The sequence below is a fragment of the Pan paniscus genome, chromosome 8 (assembly GCF_029289425.2).
Source record: "Pan paniscus chromosome 8, NHGRI_mPanPan1-v2.0_pri, whole genome shotgun sequence".
NCBI lineage: Eukaryota > Metazoa > Chordata > Mammalia > Primates > Hominidae > Pan > Pan paniscus.
The window spans coordinates 98,945,538-98,966,119 of record NC_073257.2 but is presented as its reverse complement, the minus strand read 5'-3'; the positions used below and the strand labels follow the sequence as shown (position 1 = coordinate 98,966,119).

At 57.9% G+C, this 20,582-nt stretch overlaps 3 protein-coding genes across 9 annotated transcripts in view; 1 reads left to right on the top strand and 2 right to left on the bottom strand.

The window, feature by feature from the left end:
- The window catches only part of MMRN2 (multimerin 2), a 35,951-nt gene that overhangs the window by 386 nt on the left and 14,983 nt on the right, over positions 1-20,582 (top strand). Inside the window, exons 2-3 of one of the 6 annotated variants that reach the window (XM_055093093.2) lie at positions 1,504-2,421; positions 13,823-14,070. In XM_055093093.2, coding sequence (XP_054949068.1) covers positions 13,907-14,070 — 164 coding nt within the window. In that variant the 5' untranslated portion in view covers positions 1,504-2,421; positions 13,823-13,906. Of the gene's footprint in view, positions 1-985; positions 2,422-13,822; positions 14,071-20,582 lie in introns of those variants that run through there. The other 5 variants (XM_063607780.1, XM_055093092.2, XM_034931041.2 and 2 more) reach the window with 5 other exon arrangements.
- ADIRF (adipogenesis regulatory factor) lies at positions 765-4,650 on the bottom strand. The gene is made up of 3 exons (XM_003828198.7): positions 2,857-4,650; positions 1,201-1,263; positions 765-986 (listed from the first exon to the last, which is right to left on the bottom strand). Exons 1-3 carry the CDS (start codon positions 2,915-2,917, stop codon positions 880-882), a joined length of 231 nt encoding a protein of 76 aa, XP_003828246.3. The 5' UTR covers positions 2,918-4,650; the 3' UTR covers positions 765-879.
- SNCG (synuclein gamma) lies at positions 8,187-13,110 on the bottom strand. Of its 2 annotated transcripts, XM_024930361.4 has the most exons (6): positions 12,969-13,110; positions 12,630-12,860; positions 11,775-11,816; positions 11,321-11,500; positions 8,771-8,842; positions 8,187-8,481 (listed from the first exon to the last, which is right to left on the bottom strand). In XM_024930361.4, exons 1-5 carry the CDS (start codon positions 13,093-13,095, stop codon positions 8,805-8,807), a joined length of 618 nt encoding a protein of 205 aa, XP_024786129.2. In that variant the 5' UTR covers positions 13,096-13,110; the 3' UTR covers positions 8,187-8,481; positions 8,771-8,804. The 2 variants fall into 2 exon arrangements, with proteins under 2 accessions (XP_024786129.2, XP_034786938.1); XM_034931047.3 differs by lacking the exon at positions 12,969-13,110 and having other exon boundaries at positions 11,321-11,448.

Here is a 20,582-nt window from a genome sequence, read left to right as displayed (position 1 = left end):
AACCTTCCAGGGCCGGAGGTTACAGGTTTGTCCCGAAAGGAAGTGGTGTGGAAGGGAGGAGTCTCCCGCACGCAAGCGCGCACGTGCATGCCCCCCCCCCACAACCGTGCTTCGTTCTCACGTGCACGGCCCCGTGCCCCGAAGCCCCTCCCCGGGGAGTGGCGGGGCGGGACCCCGCCGGGCGGCAGCGCCCCACTCAACAAAGCTTCCCGCGGGCCCTGCCCCATGACTCACCGCTGGGTGGGGCGGGCACGCAGGCAACCCGCGGGCCGAGACGGGGTAGTGAGGGCCGGAAGCCCGGCTCCCGACTCCGCTTCGCCCCCACAACCTCCGGCCGCCTGAAGTCCTGAGGGGCCGTGGCCCTGGGTCGTCTCCCCTGTTCCCAGCCTCCAGTCGCAGCTGGCGGAGAGAAGTTCCCGAGGCCCCCCCCACTTGCAAGGTCCCTTGCCCCGCCCAGAGCTGAGCCTTCCGAGGATCTGAGGACCGAGTCCAGCCCAGCTCCCAGGAGGGGCCGGGATCCTGGGGCAGGGAATGAGGGGCAGGGGCTGGCTCTAAAGTCGGGCGGGAGAGGGGCACTAACCGAGATGGGGGCTGAGCCTCCGGTCTGGGAGCTTCGGGAGGCGCGTGGCGGGATGGAAAACATTCCTGAGACCGTTGGATTGGATTTCCGAATTTGGGAGGCTAGGACTCCGGCTACGGTGGCTCTGCTCTTGGGATGAGAGGACTGGGCCCAGCTTGCGAGGAATCATGAAGTGGACACAGGGTGGGAACGTGAATTTTAATGAGGGGGCAGACCGAGGAGGTGGTGGCTGCCCGGAGATCAGGGCCAGGCTCTGCTAGATGGCGCCTGGAAGGGGGGTCACCCAAGTCTCCCTGCTGTCATTTCAGGAGGCCGAATTTTTTCCCGATCCCAGAGAAGGTGTCAGAGGCCTGGTTAGCAGTCTTGTCGATGGTTTCCTGGGTGGTCTTGGCCAGCTGGTCCATGGCTGGGGAAGGGCGGGAGAGAGGGCAGGTCAGGCAGGGCCCCGGGAACCACAGTGCACGTAGGCTTAGCCTGGCCTGGGTCTCCCGGGGGACCTGCTTGGGGCATTGTGGACAGAGGGCTCTGCAGAGGAGAGGATGTGCCTGGGCCCCAGCCGGGATGGGGCGGGGAGTGGGAGGTGTGCTGGGGTTGCCCGCCTCCCTCCAGCCCCACCAGACCTTTCTGCCCCGCCTCTGTGGCCTGGTCCACCACTTGCTGAGCTGCCGCTCCGGCCGCTGACACTGGAACAGAGAGATGTGGCTTTTAGCCCCTGTTGAGGCACCACCGACTACAGGTGCCCCACCATTGCCATGCCTCTGTGTGCTCCAGAGTATTCGGTGGTACAGGTCCAAGGGATGGATGCCATGGAGATAAAGTCCCTGGCCCAGGGCCCCCCAGCCCGAGGGGCAGGAGACCTTTCCATGCCTCTGGGATGTTTTTGTTTATTTCTAACTCTGAGCTCCTTCTCTGTGGGGGAGGAGCTTCCCTTTCCGTCTCCAGGGCTGCTGAGAAAATGTTGGACAGAGGAAGGAAGGCAGGGCAGGGCCAGGCTGCAGCTAGCATCTGGACTGTTGGCTAAGGCTGGTGATGGCACAGAAGACCCTTGCCCCCTTTTACAGCTTCTCGCCTAGAAGCCTGGCCCAGATGCCTGAATTCCCACCTTCCATGCACTTAGCCCTGGGGCTTGCAGTTTTGCCAGGTCCTTACTGCCTCCTCCCTCCTGTGGCCTGCCCGGAGGGGCACACAAGCAAAGCCAGTGCCTCTGTGGACAGGCAGCTTAAGACATTAGGAGACAAATGAAGGAAGGAGGCAAAACTTCCAAGGCCGGACTATCTCCTCTGGACCAGAGTTTCGGCCTGCTGGGAATGGAGTCACCAGCCCCGGGGGGGCTGACAGGTGGCTCCCGCCTGCAGAGCTGTAACTCATCCCTGCTGCTGAACAGGAAAGGGCCTGCCTTACCCAGACCCCATCCTCCGGAAAGGGTTAGTCAGGCAAGTGTGCTGAGAGGCCCCTGGGAACCTCGTCTCGATTAACCCATCAGAAAGCAGCCCATCCTTTGCACCCAGCTCTCAGATGGAAAAGTGAAGCCCAGAAGGAAGGGACCTGACACGGAGGCTTCCTTGGTAGCGTTTCAGTCTCAAGGGAAGAACTGTGGGCCTCCCCTGGAGCACTGGTGAAGGAAGGGGTTGGTTTGGATATTGTCTCCTGACTGGGATATGGGCAGGACTGACAGGGAGCTGGAGTCCTAACGAAGCCTGGGCTAGGTGCAGGAAGAACCAACCCAGTGGTCTCCTGACATCTCCCATGCCCCCACCGCAGCTGGGTCACCTCCGGAATAAGGAAGAGAGAGCTGGAGGTGGAGGAACTAAGGACCTTCTTTGCCAGGTGGGGACTTAAAGGTAAGGCGACGATTACTTTTCGGCGATGGGGGTGGGATGGAAACAAAGCCCTTAGAGGTCTGGGGCAGCCTCTGGTGGCGCGCGCGGGTTAAGTGGTGGCGGGCCGCGCCCGGTCCCGGTCCTGGACCTTCACCCTCTCCTGAGGGCCTGGGCGGGCCGCCCAGCGCCCGCATGGCCTCCTCGGAGGGGCTCCCGCAGTGCCCGCAGCGCAGCTCCGGCTCCTCCGGAGCCTCTGTTCCGCTGCCTCCCTGCGGGCACCATCTCTCTGCTCGCCGGGGTGGGCGTTCTGCCTGCCCCCTGCGTCTCAGTGGAGGACCGAGCCTTCCGAGCCAAGCTGCCGGTCCAGGAACTTGCGGACCGCGCCGACCCGCTGCTTCTGCCTGCGCATCCACGCAGGTGCCCCTGCCTGAGCCCTAGGTCGCGCGCTATCCTCACCGGCTTCCTGGGCGGTCCCCTCCACCTGTTGCTTCAGGTCCTGCAAGCCCTTGCTTGCCATGGCTTCGGGGTATCTGTGGAGTCGTCAAGAGCAGCTGGAGCGATGTTGGATCCTGCCCAGAGTGGCGATGCCAAGCGCCAGCTCCAGTTTTTAAGGCGCCCCAGGGCTGGCCTGCCCCGCGTAGGGGAGAGGGCGCGGGGCGGTTCCCGTCATACAGGCTCCGGGGAGTGGCCGGGCCCTGCTCCAGAGTCCGCAGGGCAGGGAGCACATCCTGGCCTAAGACGGGCCGCGGTGGGAAAGGGGCAGACCGAACCAGGGACCGAAGAGGTGCTAGGACAGGGGTCCAGAGAGGAGCTGGAGGCAGGAGAAGGGGGCACACCACCTCCCAGCTCATCAGCCCCAGCCCTCCCTTTCTGATCCTGGGCGTGAGCGCTGGGTCAGCTCCAAGGCAGGAGCTCAGGGCTGGTGTTGACATTAATGACAGCAGTGGTCTTTTACTGAGCATTTGTCTTGTGCCAGGTGCTGCCTAACGCTCTGCAGTCTCTTGTATAATCTTTACAACCACCTCCTGAAGTGGGTATTTTTGTTAATAGCATCAGTGTATAGGAGGAAACTGAGGCAGTGAGGTCGGTCTCACCCAAACGCATGTGGCAGGGACTTGGATCCTCGAATCTGCCTAGGTGCCTGTAAACCCTAGGGCTCTGGCATCATCGGAGCCCCCAGCCCCAAACAGCTGCAGGGGCACTGCTGACTGGCTCTCTGCCTGTAGCCAGAGACCCAGTGGATGCAGACGGAGAGGGCCTGGTAAATCCTTCCCCTGAGAGGGTGAGATATAGGTGTGTGCACTTGCAGACCATGCAACCCCAAGGGGGAGAGGGCAGTGTGCCTGTGCAGCCCAGGCAAGGAGATTGCCGTCCGTCACCGAAGCCTTAGGAAGTTGGGCAGGAAGCATGGTTCAGGGAGGGCAGGAATAAGCTTGGGCCTCTCAGGTCACCTTTCCTGAGATGGGGCAGGCAAGGCGCTAGAGAGTATGACTTGTGGCTGTTAGGAGGGGACTTAGGGACCTGGGCCTGAGTGGAGAAGGTCATCCTTGGGTGCAGCAAAACAGCTTGCAAGATACATTCCCCTGGCACACAAGGGGTGTAGGTCAGGCCCCACCCAGCTGGGTGTACTCCCACTCCAGAGTCGGCCTTCAGGACCTGGAGGCCAGTGCACACCCACCCTGCCTTTCTGGGTCTCTCTACCGCTGCCTGTCCGGGGCTGTTTCTTGCACCTCTGCTGGTGTCTCCCCTTTTCTGGAGCGCTGGAAGCCCCTGCCACACAGGCTTGGTCTGCTGGCACATACCCTGCTTCTAGTGCTGCGGGGTCAGCCCCTAGAGGGAGTTGTTTGGAAGTGCACCTGTACACACACACACACACACACACACACACACACACACACACGGTATGGATTAATGGAGATGAGGTGAACCCTGGGCAAAGGGAAGAGGCAGGTGATGAGATTAGGTGGAGGAAGGGGGAGGGAGCGGGTCTGAGGCAAAACAAAGCGACAGCAACAGTCCTCCCAGCCCCCACCCCTCCTCTCCCAGAGCGAGGCCTTGCCCTGGGGGTGGCCATATGGATGCCTTGGGGACTCTGGGGAGCCCATCTCAGCCATGCCCTGCCTGGCTGGCCACAGCCCTGCCAGCCCTCCTGAAATCCCACCGGTAGTGCCCAATAGCCAGGCAGGCCTTCGAGTGTTCCAGTTTATCACAGGCTGGTGGTGCCACTGGGCTCCAGGCCCCATGGGCAATGAGCTGTGAGCTGGACAGGAAGGGAGCAGCCTCTGTGGGAAGAGACAGCCAGCCCCCAGCCGATGGTGGTAGAGAGAGCTCCACGTGGCCCTAGCGGCAGGCACTACAGTCAAACCTCTTGTGTTCAGATATTCTTAGAGCAAGCCCCTCACTTCTCTGAGCCTCAACATCCCCATCACATCACGGCGTCTCCCCAAAGTGTGTGTGTGAAGATTAAATTGGCTGAAGGGTGCCCAGGACTCAGCAGTGGACCTTGTGAGAGCGTGGAGGGCACCAGGGCTTCTCAGACAAGGAGAGGCAGAAGGAGGGAGCGCATTACCGCATTACCGTTCCCCACCCCCCACCCCAGTTTGCTGTGGTGTCACTTTTTTTTTTCCTTTTTTTGTTTTTGGAGACAGAGTTTTGCTCTTGTTGCCCAGGCTGGAGTGCAATGGCGGGATCTTGGCTCACTGCAACCTCTGCCTTCCAGGTTCAAGCAGTTCTGCCTCAGCCTCCTGAGTAGCTGAGATTACAGGCATGAGCCACCACACCCAGCTAATTTGTGATTTCGCTTTCTGCAGTTTCAGTTACCCATTGCTGGGGCTCAGAAACCAATACCCCGAAATATAGTGGTGTGACATTCTGAACTGAAGAAGCCTTAAGGTCTCTCCGACCAGACTCCCACAGGCCCCCCAACCCTTTGTCTCTTCCAAAGCATACAGTGAAGTTGTTCTCTGAAGTTCCTCATCTGCCTTAAGTCTGGACCCACCAAAGAAGAAAACAATGACCACTGGTCCTTTCCCGGAGTTTTCTCTGACTGAACTCCTGTCACAGGAAGAAAGACTGAAGCCTGCTCACACACCTGGACAGATTTTGCAAACCGTTGTCTGCTCTGTGAGCCCAACAGACTTTGTCCCAGGCCACTGTATGTTCTTCAAGCCCACTGAATTCCCCTGAAAATCATTTACTAGCCCCCTGAAATTACCCACACTTCCCCATTGCTCATCTGTACCCCATTTCGTGGTGGGGCAGTCACTCTGATTTCCCCTTGCATGCTAATGAATGTGTATTCCATTTCTATTCTGCTTTTATGAGCTGACTTTTCAGTGAACCTTCAGAGGGTAAAGGGGAAGTTTTCCCTTGGCCCCTGCACCGCAATTGGTAAGGTCCAAAATGTTAAATGGAAAATTCCAGAAATAGCTGGTCGTGATGGCTCCCGCCTGTAATCCCAGCACTTTGGGAGGCCGAGGTAGGTGGATAGCTTGAGGTCAGGAGTTTGAGAGCAGCCTGGCCAACATGGTGAAACCCTGTCTGTACTAAAAGTACCAAAATTAGCTGGGCGTGGTGGTGCACGCCTGTAGTCCCCGCTACTTGGGAGGCTGAGGCAGGAGAATCACCTGAACCTGGGAGACAGAGGTTGCAGTGAGCAGAGATCGCACCACCACTCCAGCCTGGATGACAGAGTGAGACTCCGTCTCAAAAAAAAAAAAAAGAAAATTCTAGAAATAAACAATTCATGTTTTAAATAACTTTCATTACAGTATATTGTTATAATTGTTCCATTTTCTTACTGGTTATTGTTAGTCTCTTACTGTGCCTAATGTATAAACTTCATCATAGGGAGGCACATGTGTACGTGTAGGAAGACACATATGTAGGCTTTGGTACTATCTGGGGTTGCAGGCAGCTGGAAACATCTTGAGTGTATCCTGGTGGATAAGGGGAGTCAACTGTGCTCCTGCAGGGAGGTCAGAAGCAGCCTCACAGGGTGCAGAGCACATGAGGTTTCAAAGGCAAAGAGCACTGCCAGTGCCCATGGCTGGGAAGGGCCTTTCTGGTGATGTTTGTCATTTGAGTCCAGGAAAAAGCCCTGAGTGTATGTGAGAGGGGGTTGTGGGGGGGCTGTGGTAGGGGCAGCAGGGACCCCTCTGGGCTCCTCCAGCAGAGGCAGAGGGCCCTGGAACCTGGGGCAGGCTGTCGCTGGGAGCCGGGCATAGGTGCCCTCTCCCTCGCCCCCATCACCTGACCAGCCTTGCTCCTCCTTGCTTTCTCTCACAGCCCAGGGGACTCTCGGGCACACCCAGGCCCCAGGTGGCCTCCTCCTGGGTTCATACAGGCCTGCTTAATGTGTACATGTCTGGGCTGGGGAGCAGGAACAGCCCTGACTGGCCTGAACTGCTTCCAGACCCTTCATGCCTGCCCATGGCAGCGCTTGGGGGTGTGGAGACCAGCAGCCCCCTGCTCCGTTCTGCCTCCTCAGTGGATGCCCATGGCCAGACAATAGATACAGCCTGGCTCCACTGTGTCTGACTGGGCTCCCAGCCTCCTGGGCTGCCCTTGAATCCACTGCAGAGGCTGGATGGGAAGGCGGTGTGGACAGGGCAGTGTCTGAAGTCGCATGTGGACGGACTCAAGCTCTGGCTCCAACACCCAGGCCTGAAGGCCTGGGGCAAGGCACTGAGATGCTTTGAGCCCAACCATCTGAGTATCAAAGGGGAAGCCAGGATCCCCAGGGAACCCTGGTCTGAACAAGCCTGCCCGGCATGCAAGGCTTTAAAACAACCCAGGACCCGCTGGCCAGTGGCCTACATGATGGGTGGTTTGTGTCGTGCCCGGCAGGCTTGTTCAGAGTGGGCTGGGCAAACAGCCCTTCATGTAGGCCACTGGCCAGCAAGCCCTGGGTTGTTTTGAAACTTTGGGTTGGGGGCAATCCACTGTAAGCACCTTGGGGTCCATGCAGCCATAGCAGGGCTGGGTAGCCACCTGGGCTTCTGCCCAGTCCTATGCGTCTCAGCAAAACCTGGATCTACAGCTCCAACCTGAGAGGTTTATTCTGAGGATTAAATAAGGTGAAGTGCTCAGAACAGTGCCCAGTCAACGCCTGTGAGGAACTCAGCAGCTGTTGCTTTTTACTATTTTTCTGTCAAGGTGCGGCCTCGTGTGTCTCTGCTGTTGTGTTTTTGGTGGCAACTGGCAGGCTTCTGGGTGCAGGAGGGGTGCAAGGGGTACCCAGCTCCAGGTCCAGCGGGGAGCATGAGACTGGCTGGGGCCAGGTGGGAGGCGCCGCAGGGTCCACCTCCTGTCTCTCCTGTGTGATGCCCTTCATCCTCACTAGGTTTAGACTTCTCCATCTTTGAAAGTCACCATCTGCCCCAGGGAGGATGTTAGGTGGCCCTGTTCCTCTTGCGACACTGGAGCCCAGAACTCACATGGAGGGAAGACCCAGGAGCCTATCTTCACCTCCTGCTGACAGTGGGTTCCTCAGGGACTCAGAGCAGGCAGGCGGGGGCTACCTTGAGGCTGAGCTAAGCTATCCCCGTGGATGGGACTGTGAGTCCTGTCGAAAGTCTTGGGGAGCCGAAGGCAGTGCTGCCTCCTCCATGTTAAAGGCAATGGGTGGGTTGGGGGTGTTCCTGAAGGCTCACGTAGGTCCCATGAATGCCCTGTGTGTGTCCCTATAGGATACCTGGTCCTATCAACAGGCTGAACCCGTTCCTGTTCCTGGGAGGACCTGGGGACCCCTCCTCAAGCTACACAGCACCCAGAGGAAGCATGGCAGGAGTGGGCTCAAGTTTTATTTGGAATCATTAAAAAAAAAAAATTCATAGCAGCATATGTGGGGTCAGAAGGACCAGAGGGTGGGCGGGGCCGAGGGAGGGCAGTGAGGTTGGTGCAGCAGCACAGGTGGACAGGCCAAGGGTGGCCAGGGAGACGAGGGCAGGAGCGTGGGCAGCCGCATGTCACTCAAGGCGGGCACTCCTTGTGCTAGGAGGGGATGGTGTCCAAGGCAGAGGAGCGCTCTTCAGGTCATCCGCGCTGGCCTGTAGCCCTCTAGTCTCCCCCACTCTGGGCCTGGGAGAGAGAATGACCCGCACACCCAGCTCCAGGCCCCAGCCTTAATGGGCCACCCTGAGTGGGCTGAGAAAAGTTGTCTTCTGTGCCCCATGCCTGAGGGGTCATCCGTGGGGGGACCTCCCACTCAGGTTGAGGGTTAGCCCTGCACACAGTCCCTGTAGGGGCTATGGAAGGTCAGGAGGCCCCTCTGGGCCCTGGGAGCCCAGGAGGCAAGCAGTGCGTCTGTGGGGGATGGGGTCCCTACCCAGGAACCCCCCATGGTGCACCCCAGGAGCCCAGCTCCTACCTCCTCTGCCACTTCCTCTTTCTCTTTGGATGCCTCACCCTCCTGTTGGGGGGCAGATGGCTTCAAGTCCTCCTGTAGGGGACAAAAGGGGGCATGAGACCATGTGGAGAATGCAGAGACCCCTAGCTGCCCTGCAACCAGGGCCTTGTCTACCCTGGCCTCAAGGAGGAGCAGAGGCCCCTCATGGCCTTGTTGTACTTGGAGGGGCTGGAGGTATTGGGGGTGTGCAATTCAGACAATACCCGGGGCTCTGATGATGCCGAGGCCTTCCAGGGAAACCAAGTACCCTGGAGCCCAGCTTCACCCCTCAAGCTGGTCCCCAGTCTCTGGGAAGCCCCTAGTTGGGCTTCACTGATGAGGAACCTGGGTGGGGTAGGGTGGAGTGGGGGTGAGAGTGGGCAGAGGCCCCTGAAGCCCCAGGTCTGACCCCACCCTCAGTAGCCCTACAAGGAAGGCTGATTGGGGTTCACAAAGGGACTCTGAGGCCAGGGAGGCTTGGCATGCAGCTCAGGGCCTTCGAGCTCAAAGTGGTGGGGTGTGTTGGCATCAGATCAGGCTTGCTCCAGGCCCACTTCAGTCCACAGGAGCATGGCTCCCTCTCCTTGCCTCCTGGACAGGCTCTGGGCTCAGGCTGGTCAGGGCCAGCAGAGGTTACACAGTCCTCTCTCACTTCCCATCTTCTATCTCCTGCACTCCATGCCAGCCAGACACTTGCGTGAGATATCATGACAGCTGGGTGTGTAGGACCACACTGGTGATTGCCCTGCACTCTGGCCTCAGCACCTGCCTCTGGCGGGGGACGGGGGGGAGGCGGGGATACTGTCACCTCTGTGTTGCCCCAGGGCCATCCTGCCCCTTGGCGGAGTGGGGCATAAAAGGGCAGTGCTGTGCTGGCTGGAGTAGGCCAGGCTATCCAGGGGCAGGGCAGGTGGCCACCTGCTGAGTCCTGCTGCCCTAAGGCTGATGATGAGGCCAGGGGTATGAGTGGTCAGATAGTCCCTGCTGAGGCCTTTCACGGTTCACTGGGAGATGAGTCGTGACTGGTTTTTGGGTGTCACCAGGAAATGAGTCTCCCTCGAGGTGGCTCCAAGGGCTCACTAGCCCTGCTCCGGGATTCACAAGGAATGCCCGGGCACCCTCACCCCAGGGCCTCTTTTGCTGGGGGTGAGGAGGGAGGAGCCCCCTGGGGCTCTATGTGTTCTGCCCAGGACACATGATGATGATGATGATGATGGTCACCTTCCTCTGCTGGGTGCTCACATAGACCAGGAGAATTGCTTCATGGAGGTCATGGCCCTGCCTCATCACACAGCCCAGGGAGGCCGACACTCTCACCCCATCTTGCAGATGAGAACACGGAGGCCCAGAGAGGTTCCTTTGCTTCTCAAGGTCATACAACGAGAAAGGGGAACTAGGAGAGGGAGCAGCTGCCAGCTCCAAGGACATAGAGACCCTGTGCTGGCCCTGGAAGCAGACACCTGGGCATCGCCCCAGAGCCAAGAGGAGTAGGGCAGCCCCCACCCTTCCACCCACCCACTCCTAACGCAGGGGTTCTCAGTGCTCAGAGCCTCAGACTCCACCACCTAGGAGGCCTGGAGCAGGTAGGAGAGCTGGACACTGCTCCCCCGCCCCACCCCCAGGTTGGAATCCTAGCCCAGGCCACCACTTACACTGCCACAGGGTCTCTCAGAGTACAGGCTGCTCAGGGGAATTCCAAGCTCACATGAACTAGCCATGGGACCTTGGGCACATTAATCTCTCTGGGCCTTAGTTTACACACCGTCTCATGGATTTTGTGTCTATTAAATGAACTAATAAGCGTACAATGCGTAAAGCAGAGCTTGCTGTGTCACAGGTGCTGGGACAGCTCACCCAGCCAACACCCGTCCCTGGGGAGCGCCCCACGGCTCCTGTGCTGTCTGCTATTGGGCCGCACACGCATGTGTACATTCACACGCATGCACACCCACACATTCTCACAAATGCACCCACATGCTCACTCAACACACGTGCACACACACGCACACAAAGGCAGCTGCAGAAGGTAGGGTCAGAAGCAGCACTGCTTTCCTACCACTAGGGGACGCCACTTCCCTGAGGCTCCCAGCAGGAGGCAGCTGCCCCGCCCAGCCCAGGGAGGGAGGCTAGGCCCTGGGGGCGGGGCTGGTGCTACTCAGCCCCCGGCCTGGTGACCACTGCCCGGGAGGCTGCCTGTCACCGTGTGGGATCCTGTTTTCACTTATAAAATGGGGTGTCTCCTAAGTGCTGAGAGCCGTCCAGAAGGTGTGGTTTTGAGCCTCACTTTCCTTGTCTATGAGATGGGCTCCCAAGTCCCCCGAAGGGGTGGTAGTGGTGATTCCAGACCCGAATGCGGGTCGAACAGCAAGCATGGACCCCACCCCACGCCGGCGCTCAGTGGGTACTGAAACTGAAGCCAGCCGCAGCCCCCCGTCTTGTTTCCTGGGGTGTGGAGTGGAGTGATGCCACCTCCGCCCAGCAGCCTTTCTGGGCCCAGGAGAGGACTGGGCAGGTCTGAGGGCCGGGGCTCACCTTGCGCACCACCCCGGAGGTGACCGCGATGTTCTCCGCCTCCTCCACGGTCTTGGTGGCCACAGTGTTGACGCTGCTCACCACAGCCTCGCTCACGGCGTTGGCCTGCTCCTTGGTCTTCTCGGCCACTATGGTAGGACACTGGCTGGCCTCCGCCCCAGCCCCAGCCCCCAGGCAGGCCTGCTGGAGTCAGGCTCGCAGCCCCTTCCCAGGAGCTCAGAGCCCTGGCCCTGATGGGACCCTCCCCTGCTCCCTCTGACTCCAGGGCACCTCTGATGCTGGTGGGGGTAAGGAGACGCCCACCCTAGTTTAGCCTCATGGTCTGCAGGGGTCTGTAGGGCTTGGGACCCCAGTTGGGGGTAAGGCAGGACTCTAGGTTTGAGCCCCAGCACTAGGATGCAGGAGCCCCAGGGGTCCTATCCCCCATGTGTCCCCTGGCCCTGGGGCTTCTCACCTGAGGTCACGCTCTGTACAACATTCTCCTTGGTCTTGGCTCCTGGGGAGGAAATGGAGCTGTCAGCCCAGACCCCCCTCGAGGTGTTGGGGGCGGTCAGGACAAACACAATAGAACAGCTGGACAAACTGTGGGGTCGGTGGGGGGTAAGGATGGTGTCTGGGGGCCGGCGGCCCCTTCAGAGGGCCTCTTCCTGCTGTGTCTGGAAGAAGTGGATGGATGGGAAGGGGACAGGACAGAATGTGGGGGACAAGAGAGAGCAGGCCTGAGGTAGGGACACTGGCTAGACCCAGGGTCCAGCCCCTGCCTGGGTGTGGCCGGGCCTCAGAAGCAGCAACAGGACAGGATGGGCCAGAGCTGAGTCATTGGCTTGACCTCCCCTTCCTCCTCCGGAGAGTGCCAGGAGAGGATGCGGGGGAGGGAACACTGAGCCTAGGTTTCATCCCCCAGCCTGCCCCTTCTCTCTGGGGAGGGAGGGGATCCATGACCTGGCTGTAGCCGCTCCCGTGTGGAGAGGGTGGGGGCCACCTGAGCACAGGCTGCTCATGGCTTCAGGGGCTCCAGGCTCAGGGGAGGCTGGTATGCTTGGGAATGTGTTTGTGCGTGCACAGACAGGTAGCCAGCCCTGTCTGCGGTCTCTGACACCCAGAGGCCCCGAGGAGGCCAAAGACAAACACACATAGGTGTGCACAGGGCATTGTGGGTGCTCCAGGGTCTGGAGACCCCGCCTTGATAGCCAGGGCCTCGCCCCCTCCCAAAATGCCTCCCTGGGGCTGGGGAGTAAGGTCTGGCGAAGGTAACTGGGCACTCACCCTTTGGCCACCACACTGTCCCACCCTGCCATGCCCCACTTACCCACATACATGACCCCCTCCTTGGTCTTCTCAGCTGCTTCCGTCACCCCCTGCTTGGTCTTTTCCACCGCACCCACCACGCCCTCCTTGGCGATGGAGAAGCCCTTCTTGAAGACATCCATGGTGGGTGTGCAGGGTTGGGCTGCTGCAGGCAGGACGGAGCTGGATCTCCCTGCGAGCTGCGGGCTTGAGCTGGCTCGAGTGCTGCCGCAGCGGCTGTCCCCGCTGCCTCCTATTGACGCCGATGAAATATTGATGCGGAGGCCAGCTGGAGCCCAGCCAGCCCCGCGTGCAGTGGGGGTGGGGAGGGAGGGAGGGAGGGAAGGAGGTTCAGCCTTACCTTCCTCCAGGATAGGAAGGCAGAGACCAGGCTCCCTGGGCTCCTGCTGGCTCAGCCCAGCTCTCCTGCCCCGTGCCCTCCAGGGGCTGGAGGGGGCTGGCCACCTCCCAACCTGTCCCTCATTCATTTACTGCCCTGCCCACCCATGGGGGCAGCCCTGGCTGGGTGCTCTTGGCCCCAGGGGTGCTGTGTCTATGCTGCACCTGGACAGACAGGCACAGAGAGGGGAGGCGCCTTGGCCATTGTCCCCAGCTTCCTAGGTAGGGGTCAGGGCCACATAGGCCTGTTAGGTGAGAACAGCCAACCTCCCGTGGCCTGGGCTGTGCAGCTACCCACCAGCATCCTGGATGCTGCTGGACCCTGGGCTGCCATGAAACCGGTTGGAGGATCTGAGGTGGGTGGGGGTGGGGAAATGAGAGACTTCTTCATGCCTTGGCTTCTGGCTGCATGCCGTGTGACCCCAGAATAGTCCCTTCCCTTCTTTGAGCCGCCCAGTGCTGAAGGTGCTGAGGAGGCATGAATTGCCCCCCATTTCCTGGCCAGCAGTGTGGATGGGCAGCAGGTCCCCTGAGATGGACCTGACCACTTCCTGTGGCCCCACCTCGAAGTCCACGCTCTTTTCATGGCTCCCAGGGAGCAGGTTCCCATAAGGATGCATTTGGTGGGGCCACCCCATGTCTACCACATTCCCAGAGTCCCTGAGCCAAGTCCTCAGGGACAGGAACTGGCTTGTGTGGTTGGCGGCCCCTGTGGGGCCAGCCAGGGTAGTTGGGGGGCAGGACAAGACCCACCGGGTAGGCCGGCCCAGGCCACTTCCTCTCTTTGTTGTCCTCGTATTTTCTTTTCCTCCTGAGATTTAACTTGAAGACAACGTCACTAGAAGTTTCTGGAGCCACTTGCCAAGGCTGAGTGTGAGCTGAGCCTGCCCCACCACCAAGATGATCCTGAGCTTGCTGTTCAGCCTTGGGGGCCCCCTGGGCTGGGGGCTGCTGGGGGCATGGGCCCAGGCTTCCAGTACTAGCCTCTCTGATCTGCAGAGCTCCAGGACACCTGGGGTCTGGAAGGCAGAGGCTGAGGACACCGGCAAGGACCCCGTTGGACGGTAAGAGGGCCTGGACCTTGGCAGAGGTCATGGAGTAGGATCTGAGTCCCAGCTCAGCTAGAGCAGAGCCTCTCTAGACCTCACTGGGGTCCCATCTGTGAAATGGGCTAATAGTATCTATCTCTGGGCCATCTGTGAGGCTGAAAAAGGAGCCTGGACTGGGTGTTTCAGGATCCACCTAAGAATTGCAGGGAGTTCCCTTTCGGAGCCATGGCAGGGAATGGGGCTTGGGGGGCTGGCAGGGAGGCACAGCTCCTACCTTCAATCACCCAGCATGGGGCACTGGGGGACTGTGGCTGAAGCCATTGCCAGCTGGCCTGGCTATGCCTCCTGTTCTTCCAAAGAAATCAATTCTGAAAGCTGAGACCCAGCAAGGCTGCCCTGAGATTTTGATCTGAGTTCCCTGGGGACCTGACTCTGACTGCCCAGCAGTGAGCAGAGAGGGCCCCCTGCTCTCCAGAGCACAGTCCAGGGCACTCTGCCTCAGCGACCCAGCAAGTGGGCAGGATGGTCTTGCAACTGGACCCAGAACATAGCTTTCCAACATTCTATGTGTACAGAGCCAGGGCCCCTCCTGCTGATGAGGTGTTGGGCCTGTAAGTCCCCCCTCATCTCCAACTGCCCCTCAGTCAGAGCAGCAGGTGCTGTTTACGGGGCCCCCAGTCTCAGGGCCAGGCACCTTGCCACGTGTATCTCAGTTCATCCCTCCAACAGCCCCACTTACAGAGGAGGAGCCTGAGGCTCAGAGAGGCTGAGGGGCTTGCCCAAGGTCACACAGCTAAGGAGCAGGATCTGAGTTTGACTTCAGAGCTCATAGTGAACTCTCTGCAGCACTTGGAGCCAGCCCCAGCCCCCAGATGCTCCTACCTCCACCCTCCTGCCCCCACACACCAGACCTGTTTGGCTAAGGGCATCTACATGGATTTAGGGAGTAAGGGGGGGCCAACTTACACTTCTGTGCGGTGTATGAGAGCCACCATCGCAGAGCGGACCTACCTGGGATAGGTCTCATTTGGCTTCTGAGTTGCAGGTTTGTTGGGTGCTTTCCTGAAAACAGATTTGACCAGGGAGGGGCAAGAGGCCCCTTAGTGAGGGGCTGGTGGCAGTGGCGTGGGGAGCAGTGGCTGAGCAGTTGGCCATGGAGAAACCTCATTCCCGCCTGCCCCCAACTCTGCTCAGGGCTGGGAGGTGCAGGTGATTCTCGGTGGTGGGGCGGCAAGGGGAGCAGGGGGCGGGGGAGGGGCGGGCTGGATCCAGCCACTCCGCTCTGATTTCAGGACCAAGGAAGCTCCACGCCTTAGTCTCAGGCCACCTTCCTCCTTTTGATGAAAGGGAGGATGAGAGGACCTGGTGGACGGGAGGGAGGAGGGAGCTGCTCCTCTTCCTCCCCACCCCCTTGGTTGTGGGAGAGACATTGCTCCCTTAGCCCCAAGGAGTGAGGGTTTGGGAACTGCTGATGGGCAGCCCTGCAGGGGCCCCGCAGTCCTTCTCTGGGGTTCTGAGTGGGAGGGTGCATGTACCTGGCCCAGGAATGCCCAGGTGTCCCAAGCCTGGAAGCCCCCTGCCTGCAGGGCTCTCCTTCCCACATCCAGAAGCTGCAGTCTCCACAGGGCAAGTCCATGCTCTCTCACCAAACCCGGATGGGCTGGTGAGAAAGGAAGGAAACGCGCGGCTTCCTGGGCTGATTACTTCCCTTGCTCCTGTGACCAGGGAGGTGGAAGCGTGCTCCAGCCCCTGTCCCTGCAGCATGGGAAGGGGAGGCAGATTGGGTTCCACTAGCAGGGGTGGTGACACTGACACCATCACAAGGAGGCTCGGCTGCCAGGGCCAGGCATTCTGCCCTGCCTTTGCCACTCACATCTGTTTCCAGAGCCCCAGGGCTAGGCTGGGCCTAGGATGCAGTTCCCAATAAGACCCTTTGCAAGGAGAAGCTTGAATAGAACCACTATGTCCTCAGACTTCCCTGAGGTGGAGAAGCGAAGGGGTTAACTGCTTCTTAGGTTGCCAGGGACCCCAGGGGCCCAGCCCAGGGAGCCAGCAGCCTGAGCATTAGGACTCCGGGAGGAAGAGGCTGTTTCTGTGCCCTGGCTTGGGGATGTCTAGAATGTGGGTGCCTCAGACCCAGGATTTGCTGTCCCAGTGGAACTCAGTCTGCGGTAGGGACTGTGCTGAGCCCCAGGCAAGGTGTCCCATCTATCACATTGCTATGACAGCTTGGAGGGGTGGGGACGCCTCCCAGGGCCACAGAGCTCCTAAGTGACAGTGAGAGCCCAGGCCCACCCAGGCTGTCCTGTCCCCCCAAGAGGGTGGCCGTGTAGGGGATGCTGCTGCCAGCAGGCTGGTTGGCCCCAGTCACCAGCCTCAGGCTTCTCCTGACCCTTACACAAAGAGCACTGAGATTTTCCCAGCTGGGGGCTTGTGGCCCAGAGGAGTCCAGCATATGACTGGAGGTCACACAGGAGCAGGGCAGAGCACAGGCCGCCTTCTCTGGGCCACGATGCACTTTTTGCACTTGTTCCTCCCCCATCCTCACCCCCACCCCCGACCCCTGCCGGGCACAGAGCCCTTGGTATGAACAGGGAAGAACCCCCACTGGCCAGAGCTGAAGCTTCCAGAACCACGCTCAGGGGTTCTTAGCTCTGGGCTGATCCCTGAGAGCCTCAGGCTTCTCTGCCAAGGCCCTTTTCTGACTCAAGGACAAAATCCTGTGAGTTTCTCCCCTGGAATGGTCAAGTTAATGGCTGGCTTCAGGGCCTCACAAAACAAGGCTGCTGAGAACACGCCTTCCTTCCCAAGGAAGACTTGAGGGCCCCTGGGAGGGCGTTTCCTGGCTGGGGAAGGGAAGGCACTCCACACAATCTGCATAATGGATGCGCCCTCCCCCTCCCACAGGCTCCCTCCCCCTTCCCCCCACACCAGCTCTGATCTGTGTGCCGCAGAGGCACAGCTTCTTCGCATTTCGATGACGGGGGAAGGGCCTTGCTCAAGGTCACTGTGGGTTCAGGGAGGAGGAGGAGAGGAGAACGCAGGCCGCCCAGCTTCCATTTAAAGCTCCAAAGGAGTCCACGTACCCTCCTATCTGGGTGGAGCAGCAGGTTGGGGCCACAGCAGACCAAGGGCAGCTCCAAACCAGGCCAGAGGAGCCCCACATCCACTCTGGGTTGGCCACTGGGAGATGAGGGCACCCAGCAGGACTCCCCAAGGGAGGGCACAAAGATGAAGCCAGCCTGAGACGGAGGGGCAGAGGGAAAAATGGGCACTTCAGCAAGTTGGGCCGGGGGCATGGGCATCAAGGGCCAGCCAGAAGCTGCCAAGAGCTGGAGGAAGCCAAAGCAAAGGTCAGGAATGTTCCCAGGGTTCTGGGCCAGCAGCCTGTACTGTGCCAAGGGAGGGCCTGCCCAGGGTGGGGAGCATGGGCAGAGAGAATAGCAGTGCTGAAGCCCAGAGTCTGGGCAGGTCAGCGGAGAAAGTTCCTGGGCAGGAAGGGTGGGCGGCATAGTTTCCACTTCCAGGAGCTTGAGGTGGAAAGTCCCAGTCACTCCTGGCAGGCTGGACCAGGCCAGGCGTGCCTGGGGCACACGCCTTCCAGGCCCTCTGCAGTAGGTCAGAGGTTTGCAAGGAATGGAAGTTTGTTTAGAGAGAGTTTCTCAGCCCTGGCATACTGACATTTTGGACTAGATAATTCCTTGTGGTGGGGTGTGGAGATGTCCTATGCATTGTAGGGTATTTGGCAGCATCTTTGGGCCCCACCCATGAGATACCCAGTCATGAGTAGCACCCACCACCCAGTCATGACAATGCACCTGGGGAAAGTACCCTCTCTTCCCATTGAGAACCACTGGTCTAAGAGAGATTTTTCCCTAGGGCTGAGCTGTTGCAGGAAGTCAGAGACCCTGAACGGAGGGACAGGCTGGAGCCGTGGCAGAGGAACATAAATTGTGAAGATTTCATTTTAATATGGGCATATATCAGTTCCCAAAATTAATACTTTTATAATTTCTTACACCTGTCTTTACTGCAATCTCTGAACATAAATTGTGAAGATTTCTTTTTAATATGGACATTTATCACTTCCCTAATAATATTCATAATTTCTTATGCCTGTCTTGCTTTAATCTCTTAATCCTGTTATCTTCGTAAGCTGAGGATGTACATCACCTCAGGACCCTGTGATTTTGCGTTAACTGTACAAATTGATTGTAAAACGTGTGTTTTAATAATATGATATCAGTGCACCTTGAAAATGAACAGAATAACAGCGATTTTAGGGAACAAGGGAAGACAACCATAAGGTCTAACTGCCTGCGGGGTCGGGCAAAAGGAGCCATATTTTTCTTCTTGCAGAGAGCCTATAAACGGATGTGCAAGTAGGAGAGAGATCGCTAAATTCTTTTCCTAGCAAGGAATATAATATTAAGACCCTAGGAAAAGAATTACATTCCTGCAGGGAGGTCTATAAACGGCCGCTCTGGGAGTGTCTGTCCTATGCGGTTGAGATAAGGACTGAGATATGCCCTGGTCTCCTGCAGTACCCTCAGGCTTACCAGGATTGAGAAACCCCAGCCCTGGTAAATTTGAGATCAAACTGGTTCTCTGCTCTCAAACCCTGTTTTCTGTTAAGATGTTTATCAAGATAATACATGCAACCGCTGAATGTAGACCCTTATCAGGAGTTTTTGATTTTGTCCTTGCCCCGTTTCCTCAGAAGCATATGATCTTTGCTCTGCTTTTTGCCCCTTAAAGCATGTGACCTACTCCCTGTTCGTACAGCCCCTCCCCTTTTGAAGTCCTTAATAAAAACCTGCTGGTTTTGCGGCTCAGGTGGGCATCACAGTCCTACCGATAGGTGATGTCACACCTGGAGGCCCAGCTGTAAAATTCCTCTCTTTGAACTCTTTCTCTTTATTTCTCAGACTGGTCGACACTTAGGGAAAATAGAAAGAATGTATGTTGAAATATTGGGAGTGGGTTCCCCCGATACTGAGCCCATGTTCCAGGAGTTTCCATGGGGCCCCAGGTGGATGTCTGTGCAGGCAAGCATGACACCTGTGGCTCCTGAGCTCTGGGGCCAGCGCCTTCCCAGCTCTCTGTTTCAGTGTTGAGTGAGCATTCCTTCCTTCCTTCCATCCTTATCGTGAGGTGTCCCCTTTTTACGTTGACTGATCCCTTGGAGATGCACTGGCCCCTTCCTGGTCTCTGTTCCCACTGGCTGGCATATCGAATCCTGAGCCAACGCCCCATCATTTTCATTCCTTGGCTTTGGAGTCGGTCTTGATAGTTGTGAGAGAAACTCCCTACTCATTGTTTTCTTTCAAAATGTTCTTTCTTTTTTTCTTTTGAGACAGGGCAGACCCAGGCTCGAGTGCAGTGGTTCAATGTCGGCTCACTGCAACCTCCACCTCCTCAGCTCAAGCAATCCTTCCACCTCAGCCTCCCAAGTAGCTGGGACTAGAGGTGCGCACCACCACACCCAGCTAATTTTTGTATTTTTTGTAGAGACAGGGTTGTGCCATGTTGCCCAGTCTTGTCTGAAACTCCTGCATTCAAGTGATCCTCCTGCCTGGGCCTCCCAAAGTGCTGGGATTACAGGCATGAGTCACTGTGTCCAGGTTCCAAACTGTTCTTGATTATTCATCTGCATTTTCTCTTCCTGATGAAAATGATTTTTTTTAAGTTTCATTTTTATTAGTTATATATACTCATAGGCAGGGGTCAGAAAACTATGGCCAGTGGGCCAAATCCAGCCCATCACCTGTTTTTGCTAACAAAGTTTTATTGGAGCACAGACAGGCTGGTTCATTTATATGTTGTCATTGACTGCTTTTGTGGTACAATGGCAGAGTTGAGTAGATGGGACAGAGTTCATGTGGCCTGGAAAGCCTGAAACCATGGCCAGCATCAGGGGCAGGTGACCTGTGCAGTCACACACAAGGCCCTGCACTCTGGAGGGCCCCACCCTGGGTGTCACCGTCTTGAAATTCTTCATACTTTTTGAAGGAGAGGCCCCACATATTCATTTTGCACTGGGCCCTGAAGATTATGTAGCTGGCCTTGTGTCAAATATTTACTACCTGTACCCTTAGAAAAAAAGTTTGCTGATCTCCTGATTAGGAGTCAACTGGTTCTATAAGGCTTGTTGAGACAGTCAGAAGCCCCAGCTCCCTCTGGTCCCAAAGGCAATGACTTTCAACTTTGCAGGTGATTCTTTTGCATTTACCTCCGTATCACTAAAGAACATGTTTGCATTGCTACTTCTTAGGAGATAGCATTATCTTTTTTTTTTCTATGAGATGGAGTTTCACTCTTGTTGCCCAGGCTGGAGTGCAATGGCGTGATCTTGGCTCACTGCAACCTCCACCTCCCAGATTCAAGCAATTATCCTGCCTCAGCCTCCCGAGTAGCTGGGATGGAAGTAGCATTATCTATGAGCTAGATCTCATTCCTACCCCAAAGCAAATGCATGTGCACGCATCCATAGAGCCATGTGTACTGCTCAGCATTAAGCCTTGAAA

Coding starts and splice junctions, on each gene's coding strand:
- ADIRF (XM_003828198.7), bottom strand. CDS start 2,917: ATGGCAAGCAAGGGCTTGCAGGACCTGAAGCAACAGGTGGAGGGGACC. Junction 1,264..2,856: donor GGGGACCGCCCAGGAAGCCG/GTGAGGATAGCG, acceptor TCTCTGTTCCAG/TGTCAGCGGCCGGAGCGGCA. Junction 987..1,200: donor CACAGAGGCGGGGCAGAAAG/GTCTGGTGGGGC, acceptor GCCCTTCCCCAG/CCATGGACCAGCTGGCCAAG.
- SNCG (XM_024930361.4), bottom strand. CDS start 13,095: ATGAATGAGGGACAGGTTGGGAGGTGGCCAGCCCCCTCCAGCCCCTGG. Junction 12,861..12,968: donor CCTTCCTATCCTGGAGGAAG/GTAAGGCTGAAC, acceptor CGGCGTCAATAG/GAGGCAGCGGGGACAGCCGC. Junction 8,843..11,320: donor CCTCCGGGGTGGTGCGCAAG/GTGAGCCCCGGC, acceptor TGTCCCCTACAG/GAGGACTTGAAGCCATCTGC.